At 54.7% G+C, this 24,840-nt stretch overlaps 11 protein-coding genes across 11 annotated transcripts; 6 read left to right on the top strand and 5 right to left on the bottom strand.

The window, feature by feature from the left end:
* Positions 1-733: 733 nt before the first annotated feature.
* BO66DRAFT_452434 (MBL fold metallo-hydrolase) lies at positions 734-1,531 on the top strand (the record flags this gene model as incomplete). The annotated part of the gene is made up of 1 exon (XM_025651940.1): positions 734-1,531. One exon carries the CDS (start codon positions 734-736, stop codon positions 1,529-1,531), a length of 798 nt encoding a protein of 265 aa, XP_025503691.1.
* A 1,018-nt stretch (positions 1,532-2,549) lies between these two features.
* BO66DRAFT_323899 (uncharacterized protein) lies at positions 2,550-3,107 on the bottom strand (the record flags this gene model as incomplete). The annotated part of the gene is made up of 1 exon (XM_025643819.1): positions 2,550-3,107. The coding sequence occupies one exon, from the start codon at positions 3,105-3,107 to the stop codon at positions 2,550-2,552; it is 558 nt and encodes a 185-aa protein (XP_025503690.1).
* Positions 3,108-3,746: 639 nt separating this feature from the next.
* BO66DRAFT_420752 (oxidase ustYa family protein) lies at positions 3,747-5,238 on the bottom strand (the record flags this gene model as incomplete). Its single annotated transcript, XM_025649901.1, has 6 exons — positions 3,747-4,068; positions 4,120-4,219; positions 4,267-4,397; positions 4,450-4,581; positions 4,676-4,927; positions 5,226-5,238. The coding sequence occupies 6 exons, from the start codon at positions 5,236-5,238 to the stop codon at positions 3,827-3,829; spliced, it is 870 nt and encodes a 289-aa protein (XP_025503689.1). The 3' UTR covers positions 3,747-3,826.
* An 806-nt stretch (positions 5,239-6,044) lies between these two features.
* On the top strand, positions 6,045-7,109 carry BO66DRAFT_438937 (uncharacterized protein; the record flags this gene model as incomplete). The annotated part of the gene is made up of 1 exon (XM_025651116.1): positions 6,045-7,109. The coding sequence occupies one exon, from the start codon at positions 6,045-6,047 to the stop codon at positions 7,107-7,109; it is 1,065 nt and encodes a 354-aa protein (XP_025503688.1).
* Positions 7,110-9,259: 2,150 nt separating this feature from the next.
* Positions 9,260-9,624, top strand: BO66DRAFT_97183 (uncharacterized protein). The gene has a single exon (XM_025653740.1). It carries the CDS (start codon positions 9,340-9,342, stop codon positions 9,574-9,576), a length of 237 nt encoding a protein of 78 aa, XP_025503687.1. The 5' UTR covers positions 9,260-9,339; the 3' UTR covers positions 9,577-9,624.
* A 1,820-nt stretch (positions 9,625-11,444) lies between these two features.
* Positions 11,445-13,784, top strand: BO66DRAFT_97144 (MFS general substrate transporter). The gene is made up of 9 exons (XM_025653739.1): positions 11,445-11,576; positions 11,693-11,834; positions 11,903-12,063; positions 12,139-12,261; positions 12,321-12,677; positions 12,741-12,794; positions 12,858-12,905; positions 12,976-13,293; positions 13,373-13,784. The coding sequence occupies exons 1-9, from the start codon at positions 11,564-11,566 to the stop codon at positions 13,621-13,623; spliced, it is 1,467 nt and encodes a 488-aa protein (XP_025503686.1). The 5' UTR covers positions 11,445-11,563; the 3' UTR covers positions 13,624-13,784.
* A 1,206-nt stretch (positions 13,785-14,990) lies between these two features.
* Positions 14,991-16,640, top strand: BO66DRAFT_452422 (arylsulfotransferase family protein; the record flags this gene model as incomplete). The annotated part of the gene is made up of 3 exons (XM_025651939.1): positions 14,991-15,525; positions 15,587-15,652; positions 15,721-16,640. 3 exons carry the CDS (start codon positions 14,991-14,993, stop codon positions 16,638-16,640), a joined length of 1,521 nt encoding a protein of 506 aa, XP_025503685.1.
* A 113-nt stretch (positions 16,641-16,753) lies between these two features.
* Positions 16,754-17,311, bottom strand: BO66DRAFT_438934 (uncharacterized protein; the record flags this gene model as incomplete). The annotated part of the gene is made up of 3 exons (XM_025651115.1): positions 16,754-17,111; positions 17,173-17,203; positions 17,254-17,311. The coding sequence occupies 3 exons, from the start codon at positions 17,309-17,311 to the stop codon at positions 16,754-16,756; spliced, it is 447 nt and encodes a 148-aa protein (XP_025503684.1).
* Positions 17,312-18,210: 899 nt separating this feature from the next.
* Positions 18,211-19,738, top strand: BO66DRAFT_420750 (S-adenosyl-L-methionine-dependent methyltransferase; the record flags this gene model as incomplete). The annotated part of the gene is made up of 5 exons (XM_025649900.1): positions 18,211-18,473; positions 18,546-18,672; positions 18,722-18,845; positions 18,922-19,391; positions 19,494-19,738. Exons 1-5 carry the CDS (start codon positions 18,243-18,245, stop codon positions 19,736-19,738), a joined length of 1,197 nt encoding a protein of 398 aa, XP_025503683.1. The 5' UTR covers positions 18,211-18,242.
* A 300-nt stretch (positions 19,739-20,038) lies between these two features.
* Positions 20,039-21,777, bottom strand: BO66DRAFT_471771 (MFS general substrate transporter; the record flags this gene model as incomplete). Its single annotated transcript, XM_025652894.1, has 5 exons — positions 21,433-21,777; positions 21,344-21,383; positions 20,954-21,278; positions 20,254-20,881; positions 20,039-20,180 (listed from the first exon to the last, which is right to left on the bottom strand). Exons 1-5 carry the CDS (start codon positions 21,753-21,755, stop codon positions 20,039-20,041), a joined length of 1,458 nt encoding a protein of 485 aa, XP_025503682.1. The 5' UTR covers positions 21,756-21,777.
* Positions 21,778-22,770: 993 nt separating this feature from the next.
* Positions 22,771-24,523, bottom strand: BO66DRAFT_323861 (cytochrome P450; the record flags this gene model as incomplete). Its single annotated transcript, XM_025643816.1, has 5 exons — positions 22,771-22,951; positions 23,031-23,197; positions 23,261-23,368; positions 23,431-24,281; positions 24,331-24,523. 5 exons carry the CDS (start codon positions 24,521-24,523, stop codon positions 22,771-22,773), a joined length of 1,500 nt encoding a protein of 499 aa, XP_025503681.1.
* Positions 24,524-24,840: the final 317 nt, after the last annotated feature.

Genomic DNA, 24,840 nt, shown 5'->3' with positions numbered 1-24,840 from the left:
TACTCCGGCGTTATGGATCGCAGGTTGGTAAGCATATACCATGTATCAATCAGTGTTCTGCGAATTCCTTAATCAATAGAGTCTCCTTGAGGAAAGAATTGAGTTTATAGGGGTATTTGGTGCATAAGGCCGGACAGTCAGGTTTTCTGACGGCTGTTCCTACACTGCGAAACAACGCGATGATTTGAGGTACTCAAAGCATGAGTAGTATAATATTGTGTCTGTGGTCAATTCTCTCTCATTTACACTGCTTTCATTATAGCCAGTCTGAGCTTTCGCATCCTAGTGAATAAGCCATTTATCTGTTGGTTAAAAGTCCTCACATACAAATTATTTACCGATTCCGTGGAAACGGGTGTGGCCGATGTTTGTAGTCTCCACCATTTGTCAACATCCCAATTCCTCCCACCTACCGGCATCCCACCTGCCGGAATTCCACCCGCCTGACGTAAAGGCTTCTTAGTCACTTGGAGCTAATGACAACCCCTGCAGGATTGATAACCAACTCTAATCTCCGGAGATCTTAAGCGGGATGCCGGCCAAGTAATCCACATAGCGGGCTCAACTTGACAAATCTGTCATGAACTTAGATCAGCATTGAATTTTTGACCTCACGGTTCGAACCTATAAGTACCTCGATCGGACACACTCACTCGACTCTACCAGCATTGCCAAGTTCTCACAACCTGGGTAAAGTCCAGCTCTCTCTCTCTGTTTACCTTCTCGAACAACAATGGCCCCCACCCTGAACATCACCCACATCGGCACCGCCACCGCCATCCTCGAGATCAATGGGGTCAACTTCCTCACCGACCCGTTCTTCTCGCCTGCCGGCACAGAGTTCCCATCCGGCCACATCGTGCTCCGCGTCGAAGACGACCCCGCGCTGCGCCTGGACCAGCTGCCCGTCATCGACGCCGTCCTCCTCAGCCACGAAGACCACGCTGACAACCTCGACCCGCCGGGCCGCCAGCTCCTCGACGCGCGCCCGGTCTTCACGACCGTCGACGGCGCGCGCAACCTCGCCCCGCGGCCCGCCGTGCACGGCATGAAGCCCTGGTCAACCATCACCACGCGCATCGCCGGCCAACAGTTCACCATCATCGCCACGCCGACGCAGCACGTCCCCGGCGCCGAATGCACGGGGTTCCTCGTCACGGCCGAAAGCTTCGGCCGGGGCCGCGACAACCTGCCCAACGCCATCTACTTCACCGGCGACACGGTCTACATCCCGGAGCTCGAGCAGATCGCGGCCCGGTACCACGTCTGCGCCGCGGTGATGAACCTGGGCAACGCGCACGTGTCGATGCCGGAGGACCCCGAGGGCCCCAAGCTGCAGATCACGATGGGTGGCAAGGATGGCGCGCGGCTGTTCCGCGCGCTGCGGGCCGACGTGCTGGTGCCGATGCACTACGAGTCGTGGGGCCATTTCACGCAGTTCTGGAAGGAGCTGCGAGAGGTGTTTGAGGCGGAGGGGATCAGTGAGAAGGTGCGCTGGTTGCGGGGCGGGGAGAAGGTGGCGGTGCTGTAGGCATTTCTATCGGTTGATGTATGTTTCGTGGCTACACCAGAATGGGTTTATAGACTAGTTGGGGATAGACAATACTTGGGATCTATTGTGTCTTGTTTGAGATTTGTAGCTTGGTGAAAGTTATATGCATGATGCTCATGGCCCTCTTCGTGTTGTCGCGCCATTGAGCTCTCCTTTGTATTTCGTCTGTCGCGACATGTAGTAGTCTGCAGGGTAAATTTCAAATTCCAGCTCCAAGGGTTGCCTGTCCATACCATCTAACCAATCAAATCATAATATACCAACATTGGCAATCCTCGGTATCAGGGTCTAGATCTTCGCTGCATGGCGGCTCACTCAGCATAACCCCACCGCACTGAGTCAGGGGGTCACGTCTAGCCCTAACGGCTCATGGGACAGAGGAGATTGAAGGGTGCGTGATTATCGCAACAAAACGTTCCGTGTCTTGGTGTCATTTGCTTTGTTATCGCAAGGGTGGAGACAACCCCACAGTGGTCGTGGAACTGCTTGTTTCAAGTAGCGGTTCAGATATTGCCAAGTCATCGATGAGCGTCAATCTTTCGCCTGAGGAATATCTTCTGCGAGATTTCGAACGGGGCAGCACAGGCTTGACTTTCCAACCCGGCGAGCTCTAGACATTCACTTGACTGCAATCGGTAGGCATCTCAAGAAAAACCCAGAGCTGTGTCGTTTGCTTTGAGATGGTCCTCGCTGAATCTGCCGGGTCGAATCCAGGTTTCCGCTCGGCGCATCATCGCAGCTCAAGAATGGTGGCAAAGAGGAAGATGCACTCCTCGAAGAGCCACAACTAATGCATACGCTGTAACCAACAAGCAAGCAGCAAGCATGCAACCCACGACACCAGCACAGCCCCTCGCACTCTGTCCCCCCTTCCCACACCTCACAACACCTAGCATCACCGAACCCTCATTCCAGCGCTGCACAACCCACAAATACATCAGTCCCATCCCAAACATGCTAATCAAATCACACAAACACCCCAGTCAATCCATCCAGCTCACTCACCCTCACCCTTTTCCCGTTTCCTCAAAACCACCAAAACCTCATACCCCGTCACCCCCACCTCCTCCCCCAGCTCTTCCCCGACCCAAACCCCCTCATCAAAACACCCCACATAATCCCCCCAATCCGCCCTCGGCCCCAGCCACACCACCATCCGCACCGCACCACCACCACCACCACCACAACCCTCAACCCCATCCAAATACCGCCTCACCAACGCAGGCTCCCGCGGATACACGAACATCCACGCGGCCGCGCGCGCCGCCCGCGGGAGGAGATCCCACGTCCCCTGCACGACATTCATATCCAACTCGTCGATGTACCGGTTGACGGCGGCGCTCACCTCCACCCCTTCCACCGTCACAGTCGCGTGGCGGAGCGTGATCAGCGCCTCCAGCAGGCCGGAGCCGCTGCCGATGGAGAGGGTGAAGCCCGGGTGGGCGGGGAGGATCGTCCCCAGGTAGGTGACTAGGGTGCTGGAGAGGGCCAGGCAGCAGGTGGGGTAGGCGTGGGGGGTTGGGGAGAGGTGGCCGGAGATTTGCGGGAGGTCCATTTTACACATAGATATTTTGCTCCTTGCTTGCCTGGGGCATGGGTTGTGCTTGTGGGGGGTTTTGGGGAGTAGTATTGTTAGGTGTGTACTGGATGTATGTACACCTGGGGTTGGGGAGGGAGGGGATTGTTGAGATAAAGTTGGGGGGCCTGTGGGCTTGTTTCGGATTCTGGTGGCGTTTTTTGAGAAAAGAAAGGGGGATTTGGGCTCAGCTGGTGGAATGTGGTGGCTCAGGGCTGTGGATTTGAGTTTCTGCGTTAAGTTGTTTAATTGCAGATTCGGTGTGGCGCGAGTGGTTTTTTGGGGGACGACCGGGGCCGGGGATGGGATTATCCGGTGGGTGATGCCGGGGGTGGGTTATTTCCACTTGCTCTAGTGGTATTTCCACTTCCAGATCTTGGAGTCAGGGTAGAGCTCCGGTGAAGTTCGGTAATGTGGAAAGTGAGCATGTAAAGATAGTATCGAGGGCAGGCAGAGCCCCAGAGCCCTGTGGCTATGTTGAGTGCTTCTATGTGCGCCCAAATTCTATAAATGATTACGTGAGACAGGAGTGCTAAATGAGCATCGCGTCTCTGCTATACCGCCATGACAATCGGGTTGACAAACTTCGCATTCCACAATCACTTCGATACATCGTCTAGAAAACAGCGAGGAAAGAGTCATATATGCAAGTAATCATTGCCCAGCTCTATATATACAATCTTCTAAGTTACATCGCCTCACGGAATCTCCTCATACACCCGATCCGTCAACAAGGGCGGCTCCAGGAAATCCGAGGGCACCGTCTCTGGCAGCTGGTTCTTCTCCGCCCATTCCCGAATCTCCTCAAAATTCCGGCACTGGTGCTTCGTGTTGAAGTCCACAAAGGGCTCCGGGTGCTCCGGATGCACCCAGACTTGGCCGAGGACGCCGACGTCGAGACTGCACATGAGCTCCTGGCGGAGGACGTCGAGGCAGTGCGCTGCGGTTGTCAGTCCAGGGTCATTTTGTTCAACGATGAGAGTTCACTTACAGACGTGGTGTCGAACAATGAAATCGTCGTTGGTGAAGGCACCGGTGCCGAGGTTGTGGTAGTAGTCGTAGTTGTAGTAGAGGGATTGGCGGAGGAGGTTCTGTTCGGGTTAGCTTCACAGCCGTAACAGTGCAGTGCCAGACATACCAGGCAGTGCAAATGATGAAAGCCCTCCACGTTGGCGGGATATCCCCCGCCATATTTCTCCCGGATCTTGACTTGGTCCTTCGCCAAGCCGGATTTCTGGGCATCTTCGACGGGGACCCGGATCGCTCGGACTGGGGTCGGGTCAGTATGTGGCCACATGCAGCAGGAGGGGGTTAAATATACAGTTGGCACCGAGAGATTCCCAGGCTGCGTCCACTTCCGGGCTCGCATCTTGCCGGAAGATATTTTGCTTCAGCAGGGAGCCGTTGAAGGGTTGTTGGTGGTACTTGAGGCCAACTTGGCCGATGACAGGTGCTGCGATCGCGTTAGCTGGGTACTGAATCCATCTCTGCACATGACACTGCATCTGGAGTATTTCCTGAACATTCTCCAGTGTGGATAGACTTACAGTACTGTGTGGTCCGCCGCGTGCACGACTCATCCAAGTCCCTCTGATTGTGTCCGAGGAAGACTCCCACCAAACACGACAGAACCGCAACAGCAACCACGAACAGAACTTGTAACCACCCTCCGAGAAACGGTTTGGAGGAAAAGTTATTTTGCGACCACTGAGTAGCCTCCTCGTCTATGAGGAGCCTCTCCCTGTCGGTGGAGGTGGAGCGCTCGGAAGACGGCATTTTGTCCTCGAAGGAGCTGTTATCTCTGGGGAGGTTCATCGTGGAAACAGCCAATCTAGATTTAAAAGGGAAGCCCAACAACATGCAGAAAGAGAAAAGAATCTTCAGGAAAATGGGAGTAGATGTGAGAAAGGCGATCAGGCGGGATGTTTATTCTTAGCCTTGAACCAGCCAAGTCGAATGGCCTGAGGTGTGGATATCAGCTTCTTGGGGGGGGTCTCCGTGACCCTCCGCTGCTAATAATATCCCATCTTAGACTTTCAACTGCCATCGATTGCCATCAATATGTGACTGACGGAGGTGTGACTTGGAAAGTAAGACATGGCCAGTGCATGGTGCCCCGTCGACGGGAAGGCCGCTCATTTGCTCCAAGTGAGACATCCGCCGCTTAGCCGCATGTCTGTCTCATATTCGGTTGTTGCTGTGTTGCCCGCCTTACAGCCCAGCTCCGCATTCTTTCAACAGCAAAGCCGAGAAAGCCCATCTGAGACATGACGCAAAGATGCCTTACTTTCCACTTGCCTCCAAATCCTGCTTCTAGCCTGTTGCATCTTAAGTTTGCTTGTCGACATCATTCACTAACCCTCCCCCCCCCCCCGCTTCGGACCATTTCCTTCGTCCGACCGAGGCAATGTCCGACTTCCCTCCTCCTCCTCCCACCTGCAGAGAGGCTCATCTCTCGGCTTGCAGAATAATCTGAGTCAATTCTACATTGGTGCTCCACGGGACAGAGTGTGAGGCAAGCAACATGTAACCGGGACCCCCGATGGATCCCATTTGCTCCTCATCATCTTGTGATTGGCATAAGCTGGGTTCTTGGCCTCTCTTCACACATCCATGCGATGGTACAATCCGAGACGTGGCCAATCAGTCTGTTTACTGACCTGTAGGTTGCCTTCCCCACGCCGGTCGATAGACTGCACTCTAGCAGACCGTCTGCTGTAACTGCTTTGGCTGCGGATGTTTCTTTCTCCTGCTGCTAATTATGGATCATCAGGAGGATGAAAGAAATCTCGCAGACGCAGTTATAAATACAGCCTGCGATCCGGCCTTTGCCTTGCAGTTCCCCAACCACCCATCTGCAGTTGTCCTAGATCTCCTGTCCCTCTCCCCTCTTCAGTCTTGAGACGTCCACACACCATGCATTCTCTTTCCAAGAGCCTCCTGCTCGTCCTGGGCAGCAACATGCTGGGCGTGAGCGCCGCTCCGGTGGCCGAGGCCGCCACCTCGACCGCTACCACTGCTGCCACCACCACCACTGCCCCCGCTAACTATGGCAACTACGGCAACTACGGCAACTACGGTGCCTATGGCAATTACCAGAACTACAAGCGTGCTGACGCGGATGAGGCTGCTGCTTCCTCTTCGACCTCCTCGGCCGCCTCCACCACCACTGCCGCGGCCAACTACGGCAACTACGGCAACTATGGGGACTATGGCAGCTACGGCAACTATCAAAACTACAAGCGCGATGCCGATGCCTCCAGCGCTTCGACCACCACCACCACTGCCCCCGCCAATTATGGCAACTACGGTAACTACGGCGACTACGGCAGCTATGGCAACTATCAGAACTACAAGCGTGAGGACGAGTCGACCACCGCTGCTCCTGCCACCACCACCACCACCGCGCCCGCCAGCTATGGTAACTACGGTGACTATGGCAACTACGGAAACTACCAGAACTACAAGCGTGAGGACGAAGAGTCGACCACCTCTGCTGCTGCCAGCACCACCACCGCCGCCCCGGCCAGCTACGGCGACTACGGGAACTACGGCACCTACGGCAACTACGGCTCGTACAAGCGCGACGAGCAGCCCGAGGAGGAGAAGGAGGAAGCCTCGACCATCGAGGCTGCCCCAACCACCACCGCGCCCGCTAGCTACGGCGATTATGGCAACTACGGTAACTATGGTAACTACCAGAACTACAAGCGCGACGAGAGCTCCTCCAGCACCACGAGCTCCGCCGCTAGCACTACCACCACCACTGCCCCCGCCAGCTACGGCGACTACGGCAACTACGGCACCTACGGGAACTATGGCTCGTACAAGCGGGAGGAGGAGCCCGCCGCCAAGGAGGCAGAGGACGCCTCTTCCGCGACCTCAACCGCCACGGCGAGCGCCACCACCGCCCCGGCCGGCTACGGGGACTACGGAAACTACGGCAACTACGGCAACTATGGGACCTACCAGAACTACTAGAGTCTGACGTTTCAAGGCCATGAAAGAAAGAAAGGTGGGGGACATGAACCTAATGATTGTGTAGAGTTGCTCTTTCGGAAGAGGACAAAATGGGTGTGACGTGACAAGGGCCCGGGAACGATGACACGACCCTCCGGGTGTACGCCGTACTTCTATGTGTACTCATCGGGAACAGGAGGTCAATCCTGGTAATGTGGATCGCAGATGCTCGGTCTTTTCTTTTCTTCTGTATTTAGCTTAGATTCGTGAGCATTGAATACTGAACCTTGATAATACGATCCAAGTACTGTGCCTTTTCTGTTTGTCGATCCGGCCGGGCATTGATGATGTCACGTGATTTAGGCCTACCATGGTGCGAGCTTATGTGTGCTCTCTTCGCCGCATGATGCATCAGCCTCATGGTTCTATTTTTGTGGTGGAGGTCAGCTCAAGCTGCTCAAAGTTAACTCGTCTCCAAAGTTTGTTGTGTTGATCCACGGTACTTGTTGTGTGTCGGAACATAACTGGGGCTTGCGGGTGCAACAGAAATATATGTGGAAGGTAAACGAGCAAGCCGACGCACCGAACAGCTTGCCTAAATCGTACGGTCCAGCACCTCGACCATAAACCTAATAATATGAGGGTATCATCTGCCTCAACAATCAACATGGGATAAGCCTCGCAGGAATGTGCTGTGACAGGTTTGGAGACAAAAAGTAAAAAAAAAGCAAGTCGTGCAATGAGACAAGCAGCACAAGCTTTCCGGCGTTCACCGTGTGACAAGCTTCCGTGCGAAAGTCAACCAAACATGATCATGATGAGTAAAAAGACAGATTTACGCAGATGATCCAAGATTTTCCTCCCGCCGATCTGGAATCGAAATTGGGGAATTGGGCCAGCAAAATGTAACTTCCACACAGCACAAGTGTGCCACTTTGGTGTGGCCGGCAATTGGGTCGTCAGGGCCGATCCCGCTCCCCGCTTCCCCATATAATAGGCTCGAGGGAAGGGGGATTTACTTGGTTGAATGGGTTGCGTGGATCCTGAGCTCGCCACTCTTCCTGTCCGTGAGATCGGTCGCGTAGAGCTGGGTTACTGCCATGTGTAGCAAGAGATGTAGGTTTCCATCGGATTGTTCGAGTGCTTGGCTGATTCAACTACTTATTCGAAATGTACGGAGTAGAGTTAGGAATTCTGCTGCCAGAACCTAAGGCCCATCAGGGCACATCGGCTAAACTCCGACCGCGATCGGGGTGGCCCGCGGTCAGCTGACCCGCACCAGGCGGTTGTCTTCCGCTTTAGACGGGACGGGATTCTGCCGCCTTTTCACAGTCAGGTAGCTCTTACCGCTTTCAGATAGACCTGGCTGCTGATATCACGCGCAACGCGCTATTGGTTTGGACTATATATACCTGGAACTAATATCTTTGGATTTGTTTGAAGTGTAGATGATGAATTGTTAGATATGTAGTAAGGCACAAAAGAAGGCTGCTACCATTTACCTTTACTGTGTAACGGACAGTTGCCTGCAATGGGCTCAGCAGAATTCTCTGTTTTTGGTTGACATTGACTCGTGGGATCACTATAATCACTGTAGTGAATATAGTAGACCACTAGCCTTTAGTCCCAATGATCTTCTCTTCCAGACCACTTCTAGCCTGAGGTGATTCCCTGGCGGCAGGAACAATGACGACTCGGAATCTCACCGAGAGAGGGAAACGGGAAGGATGTATACCCAGCGATTGGCCCTATCAGTTGAGTACGCCGTTGCAAAGCTTAGTTCGGTTCAGAGTCTGCTAAGACTAGCATCTAGATTCGGAAGCTATCCGAAGATCTCCACTAAATGCCTTCTAAGCGCGGTGAGGCCGCGTCACTGCACTATAAACTAGCACAGATCAGTACCTAGATGCAGTATCTATCCCGTATCTGGGTAATCTCATTGGCCTCACTAAGATATCGTAGCATCTCACGCACATCCAGGCTGGTGTACTAGTGGGCCGGATCGAGCCTGTCGGTCATCAAAAGTCATTAGTAGTGATCTCCTGAGCTGGAATGCAAATTGGAATAGTTAGGCAGCCATATTAGTATCAGTTGCTGTCTTTATTATCGGAGTGTTGGACTGGAATAAGGGTATGTTATACCCCGTCTCCTTCAGGTTTATTCCATCCTCACTCCAGCTCCGCATCATTACGTCTTGTTCGCTACCATTGATTCGGCCATTTTCCCCACGCATGTAAGAAAGCAGCCGGCCATGATCCCGATATCAAACATCTTGTCAGTGGCGCTAATCTTGCAAATTTGCAGAAACTCTGGAATCGATATGGATCTGCTCCAGCTTGCTTGCATTTGCGTTATCGACCTCTGCGCCCTATACCACCGCTACACCGACGGACACTGGTCGAGACCGGCACTCTCCTGTGTGGCATTCACGCATGTCGGTCTATTGATCCATGTCTTGCTGGAAACGCTGAAACAACATATGAGGTGATGACTTCACCAATTCATCGTCAAAAGCCATCTCAATGTGAAGGCCGGGCTCGAGATCTGGGAGTACTTGGCCGGGGTCATCAAGTCCGTTCGACGTCAATTCCTGCACCTTGACCTATGGGGCGGATGTAGGTTGGTCGAAGGTACTGGGGTATGCGTACAAGGCGACGTGTCAACCACGGCGAAAGGTGCGTGACGGTGCTGCATGACAGTGGCACCGCTGTTGGATGCTGTGAGTTTGGACATGGAGGCGCATGGCACGTTCATCTGCGCTTGAGTGCGGAAGCAAGTGTTTACCCTGTGCATTCGGTGAATTGTTGAGTTTGATAGACTGTGGGTATGTAGTATCTAGCACACTTTCTTGAGAGTAGCCTGATCACCATTGTTCTTACTGATTTGAAATGATCAATTGTTTCTATCTTCGAGTCTGCTATCCTGCACCCCATCGGGACGCAACACTAGTTCTCACGCATCACGAATGAAACGAACAACATGTATGATAGCCGCTCCAACAGAGTGGAGAGGTTACATAATTCGAGCACTGCAGGCTTGATGAGTACAGCATCGCACGTTGTCGATGCTTCCCCAGATGAAACCATCCATCCCATGCCATATGAGGCTTTAATCTGATCAGTATCCCTGACTGGTTTATCCACTTTCTCTCATTGACTCAGGGTTGAGTGGGCTGAAGTGGGTCTTATTCCTGAAGAACAGGTTTGCCCTCCAATCACCAAATGCTGTCGAGTATTAGCAGCTGCGACGCCATCGGTGGAAGTAAGTAGTAAAGTATGCACCATCATTGCTCTCCTCTTTTTGGCAGGAGAAGTAAAGAAATTTAGAGGAACGAGTACTCCATCAATCGTCATGATACCGACCTTGAACTGGGTCGGACCCGGAATGGAAGCCTGATCGGCGACCGGTGGAGTCGATCCAGATTGCAGTCGCTGGGTCAGAGCTGCTGATCTTGCTGTAGCAAAACTCACTCTTGACAAACTACCCCACTGGGTTGTCTCTATCCCACATGGTTTCAATCGAAGGGCTAATCATATAAGATCAAAAACAACTAAAGGCAATGACTTCAGATCATATTGTCTCAGTCTCTTTTTTCTTGTTTGTTCTAATACTCTGGTTCAAGGAGAGTCTTTCGAGATCTATTTTCTGAATGAGAGAATACATAAAGAGTTTCTCTTATTTAGAAATTACTATTAGTAGTTTAGAAAACATCTTAGGTAACTAATAGATCTTTTCCCAATGATCAATGACTAGGGCCTCAACCTCTATTATTCTTAGTAAGATTAGTCGAATACTACGGACTAAAACATCTTCGAATTTTGGACATGAAAGAGAAAAGGCAAGCCAATCTTAACCAAACATGACAAATGGCAGGCCCGATCTCGCCGACTCGCCGAGCGACAGCAAGACCTCGTATTTCCCCGTCCCCACCCAATCACCCAAGAGCTACAGAGTAGTTAAGACTTGAGTGGCCGCGAGAGCGGCATCGGAGTCCGCCGCGGGGAAAGCCGAGCGCCATCCAGGCTAGTAAGACTAGACCACATCCCATCCCCAGGAATCATCGTCCAGCTGCAGAGACTGAGCTGTGACTTGGTGACCACAGGCGGGAGAGGGGAAAGATGACTCGATCGGCAATGGTAGCTTGCCCATAGCGCATCATCTACTCTGGATCTGTACGGAATGGTTGGTTCATGCACAAGGTTCGTCTCCACCGCCGGGGTCGGAGAGCAACACATTTTTTGGGCAAGGATTAAGGGAATCATCGTCTCTCAGCTGGCCCCAGTGCGCCTGTGAGTCGATCGCTCATTTAAATACATTGGCGCCCGTACGTGAGTCGCAATGATGACTCTTTGCTTTTTTCTCTCTCTTCCTTTTGCTTTTTCTTTCGTTTTTCCTAGATATATCGGTACCCCCTCCATCCCGTAGACCTCGGTAGCAACCTGCATTCACCCCTTGCTGCGTACGCGCATTAGACTATGGTCGTGGATGGTGAGCTCCCTTTCTCCCCCGCCTCAGCAGCCATCGCAAAATATTGCGATCGTCTTTCTGTCTCCTGCGATCGCAACCCACTGACCACTTTTCTCCCCTTTTTCCCATGACTGCAGAAAAACAACCCGTGGACAACGGCGACCTGACGCCGGAGCCCTCGCAATATGGCACCGTCAACGAGCGCAAGCTCATGGCCAAGATCGACTGGCATGTGGTGCCGTGCCTGTGTGTGATGTATCTCCTGGCGTTTCTGGATCGGTAAAGACCCCCCCCTTCTTTTGTGCGCGCGCATGCTCGTTGCTCTCTGACACCAAGGAATCGCGCAGTGTCAACATCAGTAACGCGGCGGTCCTGGGCCTCGAAAGCGACCTCCACATCACGACGGGCACGAAATACAACACCGCCCTGACGATCTTCTTCGTCCCGTACATCATCTTCGAGATTCCTTCCAATGTGTTGATGAAGAAGTTGAAGCCGCATACATGGCGTACGTTAACTCAAAACACCACGGAAATCCACTTGCGCAATTGAGTGCTGATGCGATGTTTCTTCTGGGGTATAGTCTCGCTGTGTATGTTCGGTTTCGGCCTGGTGATGGTATGTCAAGGTTTCGTGCAAAATTGGGGGGGATTGATGGCCACGCGCTGGTTTCTGGGCATGTTCGAGACGGGATTGTTTCCTGGGTGTGAGTTTCTCTCACGCGTGGGCTTTTTCTTTTTCATACTGATCGCCCGGCTCAAACAGGCTTCTATCTCCTGGGAATGTGGTACAAGCGCAGCGAGGCGCAGAAGCGGTTTAGCTTCTTCTTCAGCTCGACGACGCTGGCCGGCGCGTTTGGCGGGCTGCTGGCGAGCGGCCTCGGCAAGATGGACGGGGTGCGCGGGCTGGCGGGCTGGCGGTGGGTGTTCATCATCGAGGGGATCATCACCTGCGTCGTCGCCATGGGCTGCTTCTTCGTCGTGCCGGACTTCCCCGAGGACGTCAAGTGGCTCACCCCCGAGGAACGGGAGTTCCTGCGCGACAAGCTGGCGCAGGACGCGGGCAAGTCGGCAGTCGATGTGAAGACGGGCTGGCGCGATATCCTGGCCGTGTTCAAGGATTGTATGTGCTTTCCCGGAGAGATGGCTTGTGCGTGTGCGGTGCAACTGACTGGACGAACTGCAGACAAGATCTTCATCGGTGGATGGATGTATTTCGGCCAGGTGGTCACGGCTTACGGTATGTCTTATCCTGGAGGTGTTCTGGGATGGGGACTCTGTCACTAATACGTGCTGCGCGCAGGATACGCGTACTTCGCGCCGACCATCATCAAGACGTTTGGCTACGGAGGTATGTTGTCATGTTATCCCCACCATTTACACCAGCATGCGCATGCGCTGACCCACCACCGTGTGTGTAGCCATCAAGACCCAGTTCTACTCCATCCCCCCCTGGGCCGCCGCGTTCGGCTTCTCGATGTGCATCGCCTACCTGTCCGATCGCTTCCAGCACCGCTTCCTCTTCACCCTGCTGCCCATGCTGGTCGCCATGGCCGGGTTCGGCATCCTCATCAACATCCACAGCACCTCGCAGCACCACATCCAGTACGGGGCGCTCTTCCTGGTGACGAGCGGCTGCTACAGCGCCATGCCCGTGCTCGTGTGCTGGTTCGCCATGAACCTGGGCGGCCATCGGCGCCGCAGTGTGGGAACCGCCTGGCAGATTGGATTCGGCAATAGTGCGTGTCTCTTCTCCCTATATCCTCCCCTCAAATATACCGCCAAGAGGTCAGTACTAACCCTAATGGCCATGAACAGTCGGCGGCATCATCTCCACCTACTCCTTCCTATCGAAGGACGCCCCCTTCTACCGCAACGGCTATATCATCGGCGTCTCCTTCCTGGCCTTCTCGGCCGCCATGTCCTGCTTGTACTTCCTGGCCATCTGGCACGACAACCGCAAACGCGACCGGGCGATTGCGGAGGGCACGGTCGATCTGAACGCCATCACCGAGGCCGAGGAGGAGTATATGGGCGATATGGCGCCGACGTATCGGTATGCTTATTAATCTGCGCTCGAGTATTAGTTATGGGGGCTTTGCTTCTGGATGAATCTTTTTGGTTTCCTGTGTTGCACAATAATAATGAGAAGGGGTTGGCATGAGAGCCGGCCGATGTCGGCGTGTATGATTCATGAATGAAAGATTAGACTGGACTGGCTTTGCTTGCTTTAGCTGTTTTGGGGATAGAAGGGCGGAGATTGCCGATGCCCGTGTACACAGTTGGGGAATGTGCTCACCGGGGGCGGGTCAGCTTGGACCGAGGTCCGGAATGGGGCGGAGTTATGCGCTTATGCGGTGAAGCTCTCATGCAGCTGACTCACCTCGTAAGTTATGCATGCATCAACGTGAGAGTGTCGCATTGTGGGCTCCCAACTGTTATGCAATAAAGTGTTACATGAGGTAGATTGTTGGGTGATGAGTAAAGCTGGTAGGATGTTATGGGCTGCAATGTACATACTGGCTTGCACTGGTGGCAGATAATCTGCATATCCAGCAAGGTAAGAACCGAGTGTTCACTGTGAGAAATCCGTAGGGACAGTACGGAAAACATGAATGGGTTGGTGATGATTTCAGCCGGCATATATCCAACCTAATTGCCCACCATACGCGTGTCCAGACAGTTTAGCCGTTGCCAGTGGAGATCACCAATGACCCCATTGCGAGTCGCCATCCCGCAGCGCGATGGCGAATCCAGCTTGTTCGGGAATACCGGTAATAGTCATACAACCCTTGACCTCGCTTAAATCCCCTGATACATATGGTGCCAGCCTTCTGCAGGCTTTTCCGGGACCTGCAGGTCAGAGTTTCGAATCAAGTCATGGATAGGGGTAAGAGCTGGACAACCAAATCTGTGTCGAGTGACTCGTCAGATCCAAGGATCGGTTGCGGCAACTCCAAGCCGACACCCAGGCATTCAGCGGAACAAGTCATACCCCGTCTAAAGGGTTGCGGAAGAGTTAAATCTTATCTTATCGATTGCAAGCATCGAGGCTGGATATGAAGCGCAACAGGTTCTGCACGACCAAGCGACCTCGTCCCGAAGCCCTCATCGCGGGAGGATATCGCGTAATCGCGGCTAGCGATGGTACAATGCACGGCCACGTCAAATCAGAACCATATTAAAATGCATCCGGTTGTATATCGTGCAGAAGCGAGGTGTTAGCCTCTGCGTAGTTCACCGTGAGCAATGAGGAAAAAGTGTTGCTGGATGATGCCATTTCATCAACAGCTGGCAGGCGCGAAGGACATCTCCATTCACTGTAGCAGCGGTATACTCACACGGAAACAAATATAAACCACGCGACGACGCAGGCATTCCGATGTGAACCTTCCACAACACCAAGCAAGCACCTTGTCCATACCCCCCGGCCACCATGGCCTCCATCCTGCTCCTCCTGGCCGCCGCAGCCTCCGCCGTCCTCGCCGATGGCCAATACCGCTCGCGTCCGGACCTCTCCCCGCCCCAGCTGAACGTCACCGTCGAGGCCCCCGACGCCAACGGCACCGAGTACGTGTTCGTCGCGCCGTACGGAGGCTCCCTCGCGCAGCCGGGCGCCTACATCTACCGCAAGAACGGCGACCTGATCTGGTCCGGCATCGGCTACTACGCGGGCTTCGTGGGCAACTTCCACCGCACCACGTACAACGAGCAGCCCGTGCTGCAGGCCTTCCAGGGGACCATTGATAAAACCCATGGCGAAGGCTGGGGGTACCAGGTGCTCTTGGATCAGAGCTACCAGCACGTCGCCACGGCCAAGGCGGCCAACCACCGCGTCCCCTCCATCCACGAGTTCAATGTCATCGATGGGAAGACCGCGTTGGTGGAGGTGTACACCCCTACGCCCTGGAACCTGTCGGCATATGGGGGGAACGCGTCGCAGCAGTGGATTGGAGATGGGTATTTCCAGGGTATGTCCTTTCAATGCAGCCTGATGAGAGACGAGTAGACTGGAGTAACACCGCTGCGCAGAATTCGACATTGCAACCGGCGACCTGATCTTCGAATGGAACGCGCTCGACCACATCGACCCCGCTGGTACGTATCCCCAACCTTTCTCTTTCGTAATCGTCATACCAAACATCAACTAACCCGGACCGAAACAGAAAGCCTGATCACCCTCGCCTCAGCCGCGGCCGACAGCGCCCTCACCGCCTCGACAAGCTGGGACTTCATCCACATCAACAGCGTCGACAAAGACCGCGAGGGCAACTACCTCGTCTCGTCCCGACACCTCTCGACCATCTTCAAAGTAAACGGCACCGACGGCCGCATCCTCTGGCGACTCAGCTATTCCAACCCCTCCACCTTCACTCTGCCCACCGGCTTCGCCTTCGGCTTCCAGCACCACGCCCGCTGGCACGCCCAGTCCGCAACCAAAGAGACCATCTCCTTCTTCGACAACTCCAACGCCGGCACGGGACTAGTGTACCACAACGTCTCGCGCGCGCTCGTCGTGGAACTCGACCTCCACACCAAGACAGCGACGGTGCTGCGCGAGGCGCCCGCGCCGTACGGCATCAGCGCGGCCTCGCAGGGCGACGCGCAGTTCCTGGCTGACGGGCGCGTCTTCGTGAACTGGGGGTCGGCGGGCGCGATCACGGAGTTTGATGCCGACGACGAGGTGGTGTATCATGCGTGGATCGCCGAGGAGGGGATGAGTTATCGTGGATTTCTGGGCAATTGGATGGGGACCCCCGCGGAGGAGCCGGCCATCGTGGCGTATCTGGATGGCAGTGCTAAGCGGGATGCGTTGAGGGTGTATGTGTCCTGGAATGGGGATACGGAGACGGTCGGGTGGCGGTTCTATGGGCTCGGTCTGGGGACGGGGAGGAATGCCACGACCTCCGGGCCGGTGTTTCTGGGCCAGGTGGCGAGGAGTTCGTTTGAGACGGTGTTGGTCACGGATCGGGTCGCGGTGGCTGCGTCCACGGGCAGGGTTTATGCTGTCGCGGTGGGGAAGGAGGGGGGTGTTTTGGGACGGACGAGGGCGGTGCGTGTGCAGGAGTGGGTGGCCTTGGGTTGAGGGTGGTGTTTCTGGTGAAAATTGGTGAAATGAAGAAAAGTGTTGAGAGTTGTGTTATGATTGATGCGAGAACGAGGTGAAACTGGTTTGGGTTGGGAGTTCAAATATCGGACTTATACTACTGGCTTCTGTTTCTGTGTCTTTGAACACGCCTTTTCATACTCGACCACCACTTTATCCGTTCGGTTGATCTGACCCATTGCATAACCCTGGTTCCGTATCTCCCTTGGTAGAATGTTGTGCTCACTGCCATTCTTTAAAGTCCCAATGTTGGTCATCAGCAGCTCATCGTGCGTGAGCATGTAGTTCATCGGCTTTCTGAACGGGCGGTTGCGCGAGGTGGCGAGCTCGATCGCGTTGCCCTTGTAGTACCGCTGGAGGGAACTCCACGAGCGTCGGCCGCGGACCATCTCGTAGAGTCGGTCGAGGGTCAGAATGCTCGAGGCCATGATAATCACGTTCGATTCGATGCTGAGTTAGGAAAGATGCTTAGTCCTGCCCTACATGAACTGATGCGTGAGGGTAGGCTTACCTGGTCCAGATGACGAGGTCGGCGGTTGCATCTAGGTCAGCGTTAGAGATGGAATAGTCCCTGTTTCAAATTCGTACTTACACGTCGAGTCCGTCGTGTCATAAAGCCCAGGGAGCTGGTTACACTTGACGATGGCCATTGCACACGCGCCCGCGTGATGAGCAACATTAGCTCGTCCACAAAGAAAGAGGCGTTTCCAACTCACATGGCGCCGAATCCCAGCGCCGCACATAGGGCGATCTTCTTTTTGAGCGTCATTTGCAGCGACGAGAGAACGACCGTGGGATACACCGCTAGCTAGAGGTCGGCACAGGCTGAGACAACTATATCGGACTTGTAAGTTTGGCGCACGTTTGTAGCACTAAGATGAAATGTGCATGCGTGTGGGTGTAAAAGCAGACAGGGAATCGAGCTGCGAGGGAAAGGACGCTTTCCTCGTCCGCGTACTAAATGTGTAATCCCTGATAGATTCAAGTCCATAGACTGAAACCATGTTTGCTTTACTCGGTGGATGCGGTGCACTTGATTGCAATCATACGTTGGAGGTGCTCCTCTGTCGCTGACTGGTCGCCTCGTCCGGCTAATCTCAAATATAGCGCTGTCAGCGACCAGCGAAGGCCGGTCCTCCGGCTAGTGTGCTGTCTCGATATCAAAGGCTGCTGCCGTTGAGCCGAGCCCGGTGGGCCGAACGGGAGGATTTAATCTCAGATCCTAGTCGAGTTTCCACCCGGTTCAGCCGATACACTCCTAGAGCCAGACTACGTCCAGTCCGTTGTGAACTAAGGATTTAACCCTTACTAGTAAAAGGACTACCTAGCTGGCACGTGACATTCCCCTTATATACAGAGCATTTCTGACTGCTGATTGAGCCGTCTGCATGGTTCCCCGCCTGTCATATCAATGTGATTAGGGCTAGTTCAGGGGAAGCGTCAGTGTCAACCTGAGCCCTACCCCGACATGGCCGTGCTTATATGCCCGTGCCTGTCTACGCGCTTTTGGTCTTACTCCGTTTTCCAATTGCTTTCCATACCCAGCCTTGTTCTACCTCTGGACACATACCAGCTCTTACCATGCCGCACAAGAACGGTGCACTCAATAAGGAGACCGATGTGGCGCAGCTTGCCATCTCTCCCAATCTTCCCGCCCACCTCCCCTTGCTCCTGAGCCAGATCCATGCCCAAGGGAAGGAATACCTCGACGCAAACCCCCAAACACGGATAGACTTGCTCGAGAGCGCCCGATCTCTCGTGTATGCACTCGAAACCCCCCGGGAGGCGATACTCAGACACTGCTGGTCCGAGGTACGTGTAATACGCACCCTGATCCACCGCGCACAATACTCGAAAGCATTGACATTGTATACTCCGGCCTAGACAACCAGCTACGCCGCCATCGAGACCGGAATCAACGTCGGTCTCTTCACGGCGCTCGGCACGACCGACCAAGCCACGACCGTCGCCCAGCTCGCCAAAACCACAGATGTCGACCCGGTCCTTCTCGGTGCGTTGCCCACATCCCCCCTATGTCCCAACCTAACCGTTTATCACAGGCCGCCTAATCGAACACCTCGCCGCAATGGGCGTCCTCCTCGAAACCGGCAAAGACTCCTACCAACCCACGGGCTTCTCCAAGACCCTAACCGAGCAAAAATACAGCGACGCCTTTCCGCTCATGTACACCCCGCCCAGCCACAAAACCCCACCACCCCCCACCCCCATTACCCCTACTGATGATCACACCCCGTGACAGGACCACTCGCCTCACCCAAGGCTTCCTCGCGCTCCCAGCCTTCCTCGCCCAAACCCACTACGCCAACCCCACCAGCCCCACCGAAACCGCCTTCCAACTCGGCCACCGCACCAGCCTCAACTTCTTCGAGCACGTCCAGCGCGAGACCGACACCGCCCGCCGCTTCAACAACCACATGGGCGTGTACGCGCAGGGCCGGCCACGCTGGATGGATCCGGGCTTCTACCCGGTGCCGCAGCAGCTGGTCGAGGGGGCCGTCCCCGCCATCGGGGACGAGGGCGTGTTGCTGGTCGACGTCGGCGGGAGCTTCGGGCATAATCTCCTCGACTTCCGCCGGAAGTGGCCCGATGTGCCGGGTCGGTTGGTGCTGCAGGATCTGCCGGAGGTGGTGGCGTCCGTGGCGGGGGAGGTGCGGGAGCTGGGGGTGGAGACGATGGGGTATGATTTCTTTACGGCGCAGCCTGTTATCGGTGATTTGGTTTCTTTGGTTCTTTTTGCCGGATGAGGGCGGGGGGTGGAGGGTGATATCGGGGTGGTGGTATGGACCGTACCGTACTAACCGTGAGGAATAGGCGCCCGCGCATACTATCTGCATTCGATCCTGCACGACTGGCCGGATGATCTCTGCCGGAGGATTCTGGCCAATCTGACGGCCGCCATGACGCCGGGGTACAGTAAGTTGCTCATCAATGAGAATGTCATCCCGGATACGGGGGCGTATTGGGAGACGACGAGTTTGGATTTCATCATGATGAGTATTGGGCCTGGGGAGCGGACGGAGAGTCAGTGGCGGGGGTTGTTGGAGGGGTGGGGTTGAAGGTGGTCAAGATCTGGGCGGCGCAGCGCGGCGTTGAGAGTTTGATTGAGTGTGAGTTGGTATGATTCTGTTACCAGCAGGGGGATGTAGTGGGTTGGGGGAGGGTTGATGTTGATTGTGCTCGGGGTGGGGAGTTTAGGGCTGGCGGATGTGGAACATCTATCTATGTACTGTGCTTGCGACTCAGAAGACCAGCTGTGGGGTTTTATACGAGATGAAGGTGCGTCAATCAATGTACTGAGTTCATTCATCATGGCTTGAAAGAACCTCGAGCTGAATGGTCCACCATCAGGGTGGATGCTACACCCCAGCCTGCGCGCGTCTCTGCTCCCGCCGCCAGAACCGCTGCAACACCACCAGCATCAACAACATGCACACATCCAGCGCAATCGTCCAATTATACCCGATCAGATACCGCGGCGCATCCACCGTCTTCCACACCCTATTTTCCACATTAGCCAGGACGTCCATAATACCAATCGGGGCCACCCCGAGGGCACCCCCAGGATACTCACAGCAACGGAATCCACGCCCCAAACGTATTCCCCACCGTATTCATCGCGCTGATCACCAAGGCGCGCTCCTCCGCGCTGCGCGCGCAGATCTCATTCGCCCACGCATAGATGATCGCCGCGATCCCATCCGCCGTGCCCGACAGGAAGAACGCAAAGAACTTCAGGCCGACCGGCACGCGCCAGATCGCCAGCACCACACAGGCGAAGATGTTCAGCCCCGCCGTCGTCGCGATCAGCGCCACCTTCACGTCGTAGATGTCCGACAGCACGCCGCACAGGATCGACGAGACGATCGTCACCGCCGGCGAGACGGTGGTGATCGTGTTGATGCTCTCGACCGAGTAGCCCTCGGCTTTCAGCCACAGCGAGAGGCCGCTGTTCGAGGAGACGCCGTCCGCCTGGGAGAAGAAGAAGGCGAAGCCAACTAGCACCCAGAGGCGCCAGCCCTTGAGGATGGTGAGGATGCGCGGGAGGGTGAAGGGCTGGCGCGGTTGGCGGTGCTCGGCGGCCATGCGGGCTTGTGCCAGGTGGATTTCTTCCGGGGTCAGGAAGCGGGATTTACATTTGTCGGGCGTGCTGGGGAGGAGGCACAGGCCGAGGAAGGCGATGGGGATGGTGCATGCGAAGCCTGGGGTGGTGGTTAGGATTGAGGCGAGCAAGGCTATGCGCGCTCTGGATCAGGGTAGGGGTCGGGGCTTACAGATGATGTACAGCCAGCGCCAGCCCTCGATCCCATACCGCCCGTTGAGTCGGGCGTAGGCGCCCGCTTGGATATACCCCGAGCTCATGCTGCCCACCTGACTGGCGATGAAGAAGATGGCTCCACGGCGCGCCAGTTCAGACCGCTTGTACCAGCAGCCCAGGTACCATTGGACGGCGGGGAAGAAGAATCCGCCTAGGGCACCGACGAAGAAGCGTAGGGCGTACAGCTGCGTGACACTGGTCGCTTTGTATTGTGCCAAGGTAAACACGCCCCAGAGAAGGTCGGCGACTGGCAGGAAGTAGTTCACCGGGAAGCGCGTCATCTACCAGAGCGTGTCAATGACTCGATTCTCTCAATCGCGAACAGAGGGAAGCTGGTGGCACGTACCGCCAATGTCAAGGGGATCTGCATCGTGATAAACCCGACCCTTGAAGCTATTAGGATGGCGGTGATCGAACCGTCGGCGAAGCACGTACATGTACACGGTATTCAGGTAGTTCAGCTGGTTGCCGTACATCTTCAAGTCCTCCCTCATACCACTGACATAGGCGGTGCTCGTGGCGGACGAGTCGAGCACTTTAGCCCAGTAGGCCAGGAACACAAACACAATGATAAGGCCGTCCAGTTTGAGAATGAGGCGTCGCTCGGCCGGTGTGTCGGTAGGCGCAAACCATTGGTACCATTTCTGACGCTGCTGGATTTCAGGTGATGGTTGCTGGAACTGTGCATCTTTGGTGTCAGAAGCTTCGGGGATGGGGGCTTCCACAGCCCGAGGCGTCTTCTCGATTGAGGCGCTCATGCTAGGGCTGGTGGAAATAGCGCAAGTTTCAGATTTCGAGAGTACAAGTTGGCGTGGGCGACTACCCTACATTTCTGCCGACAAGCGTGAAGATATTTGTCCAACCCTGAAGCACGCCACTTTTAGCGTGAATGGCGAGTAGTGGCAGGGATTCACCCCACCATTCAAAAGCTGATAGAGTTGCGTGCCTCGCAGGCTGGATGTCTTGGCGACGCTATACTAGCCGAGCGAGACGAGCTCGGCTATTTCCTCAGGAATCCTGTTCCGATGCCAACTTGGAATGATAATTAAAGGCTGGATGGCTGATTGAGTCAGGCCGAACAGGGAAAATAGGAATATGGATGACTACAATGCCTTCCAGGGAAAGGATATAATCAATCTCCCGTGCTTCAGGAGGATCTGCGCTGAATGTCCGCAATGCTTGATAATCTTGGCACGCGCCTTACTGCCTTGTCTACCTTGGCGATGGGCCTTTTTCAATATTATAGTTGTCGACAATGGTGTCGGTGCTAGTCAAAAGATCGTGGCTGACTGCGTATCCAAAGGTACTTTTTGTCTAGTGATCTGATGGTCAAGGATGAATCAAAGGTCAAGACTCGATGTGACTCAGTCACCTGTGCCAAGAACCCGTGTCAGTACCAGTGCCTAGACAGGTGTGCGTGCTGACCATCTGCCTCGTCTGAAAATTGTAGTCCCAATTTTTGGTGTGGAGGCGCATGCAACTGCGGGTGCGGCTGCAGCTGCGGACCTCCCTGTGGATGCGGGCTTCCTTCTTGTCCAGAGGTGCATTATGCACGCTGTGTACTAGGATTCTTTTGTAAGTACTACAATTAACGAATCCCAGAGAAATATCAATTGTGATTGGACTGGATCTCCTGCTAGCACAGTCGCATCAGAAATCGGGTCAACCACCTGGATTGCTGCAAGTACGGTTGCGCAGATTCACAATTCACCCTCCACAGACAGAATAGATCAAATTCACAAATAGAATTTTGCAGCTGAGTCATAAGCCCGCTCAAGCCCTGTCTCCTGAAGCGTCCACAACCCTAGCTTTGAGAGTCCACGTCCCCTTTTCCGGCCTCTGCACAATCATCTCGCGAGTAAAGGCCATCCTCTCGGGAGGCGTGTCGCAGAGCTCCAGATCAAAGCGACACACGATCGTGGCTAGCGTTGTGTAGACCTCCGCATAGGATAGACTACAAATGGAGAGATATTCGTCAGCATCCGCCCAGTACGTTATACTGCATTTAGAACAAATCAGCCAAGAAACCTTACTTGATTCCAACACAGGCTCTCGTGCCTCTGGTGAAAGGTATCAGATACTTTGAGAGATTCGCGCCCCTCTCACTCGCAGTGATCCACCTTTCTGGATCGAATGATTCGGGGGTTGGAAAGATTTCAGGATTCCGGTGCAGGAAGTAGCTGCTCGTGCTCATCGGGGTCTAAAGGATTTGCCTTGAGTAACAATACGTGGCCGCACAGGGGACCCATGCGTCAGCACTCACACCGGGAGGTATCGCATAGCCATTGTAATGCAAGGTCTCGTGTGGGGCCACTCGCGAGGGACGCATTGCCACCGCACCTAGTCGAAGCGATTCATTCACCACGGCCGCCTGTTCAAGAATGTGTGAGGCGATTATACAGAAAGTAGGAGTCTCATGGAATGGGAACCCACCAAGTATGGCAAGCGCTCGACCTGAGGCCAAGGGACTCTGCCATCGGATCGCGACACAATCGGCTCCACTTCCTCGCGCAGCCGAAAGAACATCTCCTTGTCGCGCAGCAAATGATACATTGCAAACGTCAGCGTGGCCGCGGTGGTTTCTGTACCGCCAATCAGCAAGATAAAGCTTTCATCGCGCAACCGAGCCAGCGATCGCTCCGCCACAGGCACGGCGGGGTCCGTCAAACATCCATAAATTGTACGCAGTCTCTCCCTACTGTACGAGTGCAGGCATTCCTCAGACTGCCGCGCAATACGATCTTGCATTTCATACACAGCCGCGAGCTTGGGCTTCACCCAGCGAATCCAGCGGCCGGGCAAGGCTTTCAAGATCCTCGGTAACAGTGGCCAGAACTGGAAGAGATGGCAGGTGTCCGTGATCTCGGCCACTGCGTGCCAGATGCCGTTGTTCTCGAGATGCTTGGACACCAGACAGCCGGTGTCCTGGCCGTACAGGTAGTGCGTGATGATATCGCCTGTGAGCGCCACAAATGCGTCGCTCAGGTTGATCACTGTCATCTCCTTGGCGGCCATGGTGAGATGCTCACAGAGAAGATCGACCTTTTCGTAGATGACAGGCATCAAGGTGCCGACACTTTTCTTGGAGAAGAATGGGTTGAGCTGATTGCGGCGAGACCGGTGGAGGTCGTGGTCGACCGTCGCCAGCGCGGCATGGGGCGAGGCGAGGAATGCCACCATCTGCAGGTCCTTGTCCCGTCGCCTGCCTGCCCCAGCATAGATTTCGTCATAGAAGGCATAATCGACGATGTGGACTTCTCGTGGGTTGATCCGCACGATGGGTCCTGGAGGAATCCGTGAGCCTGAGTCGCCTCAAGAGAATATGTCACTGACCATATTTCTCGTGCATCCTCTTGATTTCCCAGATGAACTTGCCGCCTCGAACAACGTCGTAGTAGAACTCATGGAGATGTGTCATGGCGGCCAACTTTGGCCCAGGGACCGACCTCAAGGGATGGAAATACAGACGGTAAAGATATTTTGTTACAACGAACAAGAACACGGTGGTGAGAGTAAGGGTCCACATCTTGGGATGAGCAATGTCAGGGGATTTGATAGTCACTACCTGGCGGATCAAGAGATTGGAGATTGCGCAGGTCTGGATGCTACTTATAGTTTCCTTTTTTCCACCAGAACGAAACTTGGTTTCCTTATGGACTGCTGGATCGCGCTGTATGCCACCATCGACTCACAGGTTTACGTCAATGGGGTAAGCTAGTTTTCACTTTCGGCTAATGCATGATCTATGCTAGAGGCACCTGCAGCTCGATGCACCTACACCTTTGGGGTTAGCACTTGGTTCAAAATCGTAAATACCACTTTCCGAACCCGAGATGCTAACCT

The sequence above is a fragment of the Aspergillus aculeatinus genome (assembly GCF_003184765.1).
Source record: "Aspergillus aculeatinus CBS 121060 unplaced genomic scaffold BO66scaffold_26, whole genome shotgun sequence".
Classification (NCBI taxonomy): domain Eukaryota; kingdom Fungi; phylum Ascomycota; class Eurotiomycetes; order Eurotiales; family Aspergillaceae; genus Aspergillus; species Aspergillus aculeatinus.
This window is presented reverse-complemented; position numbering and strand designations above follow the sequence as displayed.

Coding starts and splice junctions, on each gene's coding strand:
- BO66DRAFT_97144 (XM_025653739.1), top strand. Junction 12,262..12,320: donor GACGGGATTGTTTCCTGGGT/GTGAGTTTCTCT, acceptor CGGCTCAAACAG/GCTTCTATCTCCTGGGAATG. Junction 12,795..12,857: donor CCAGGTGGTCACGGCTTACG/GTATGTCTTATC, acceptor TGCTGCGCGCAG/GATACGCGTACTTCGCGCCG.
- BO66DRAFT_97183 (XM_025653740.1), top strand. CDS start 9,340: ATGATCCCGATATCAAACATCTTGTCAGTGGCGCTAATCTTGCAAATT.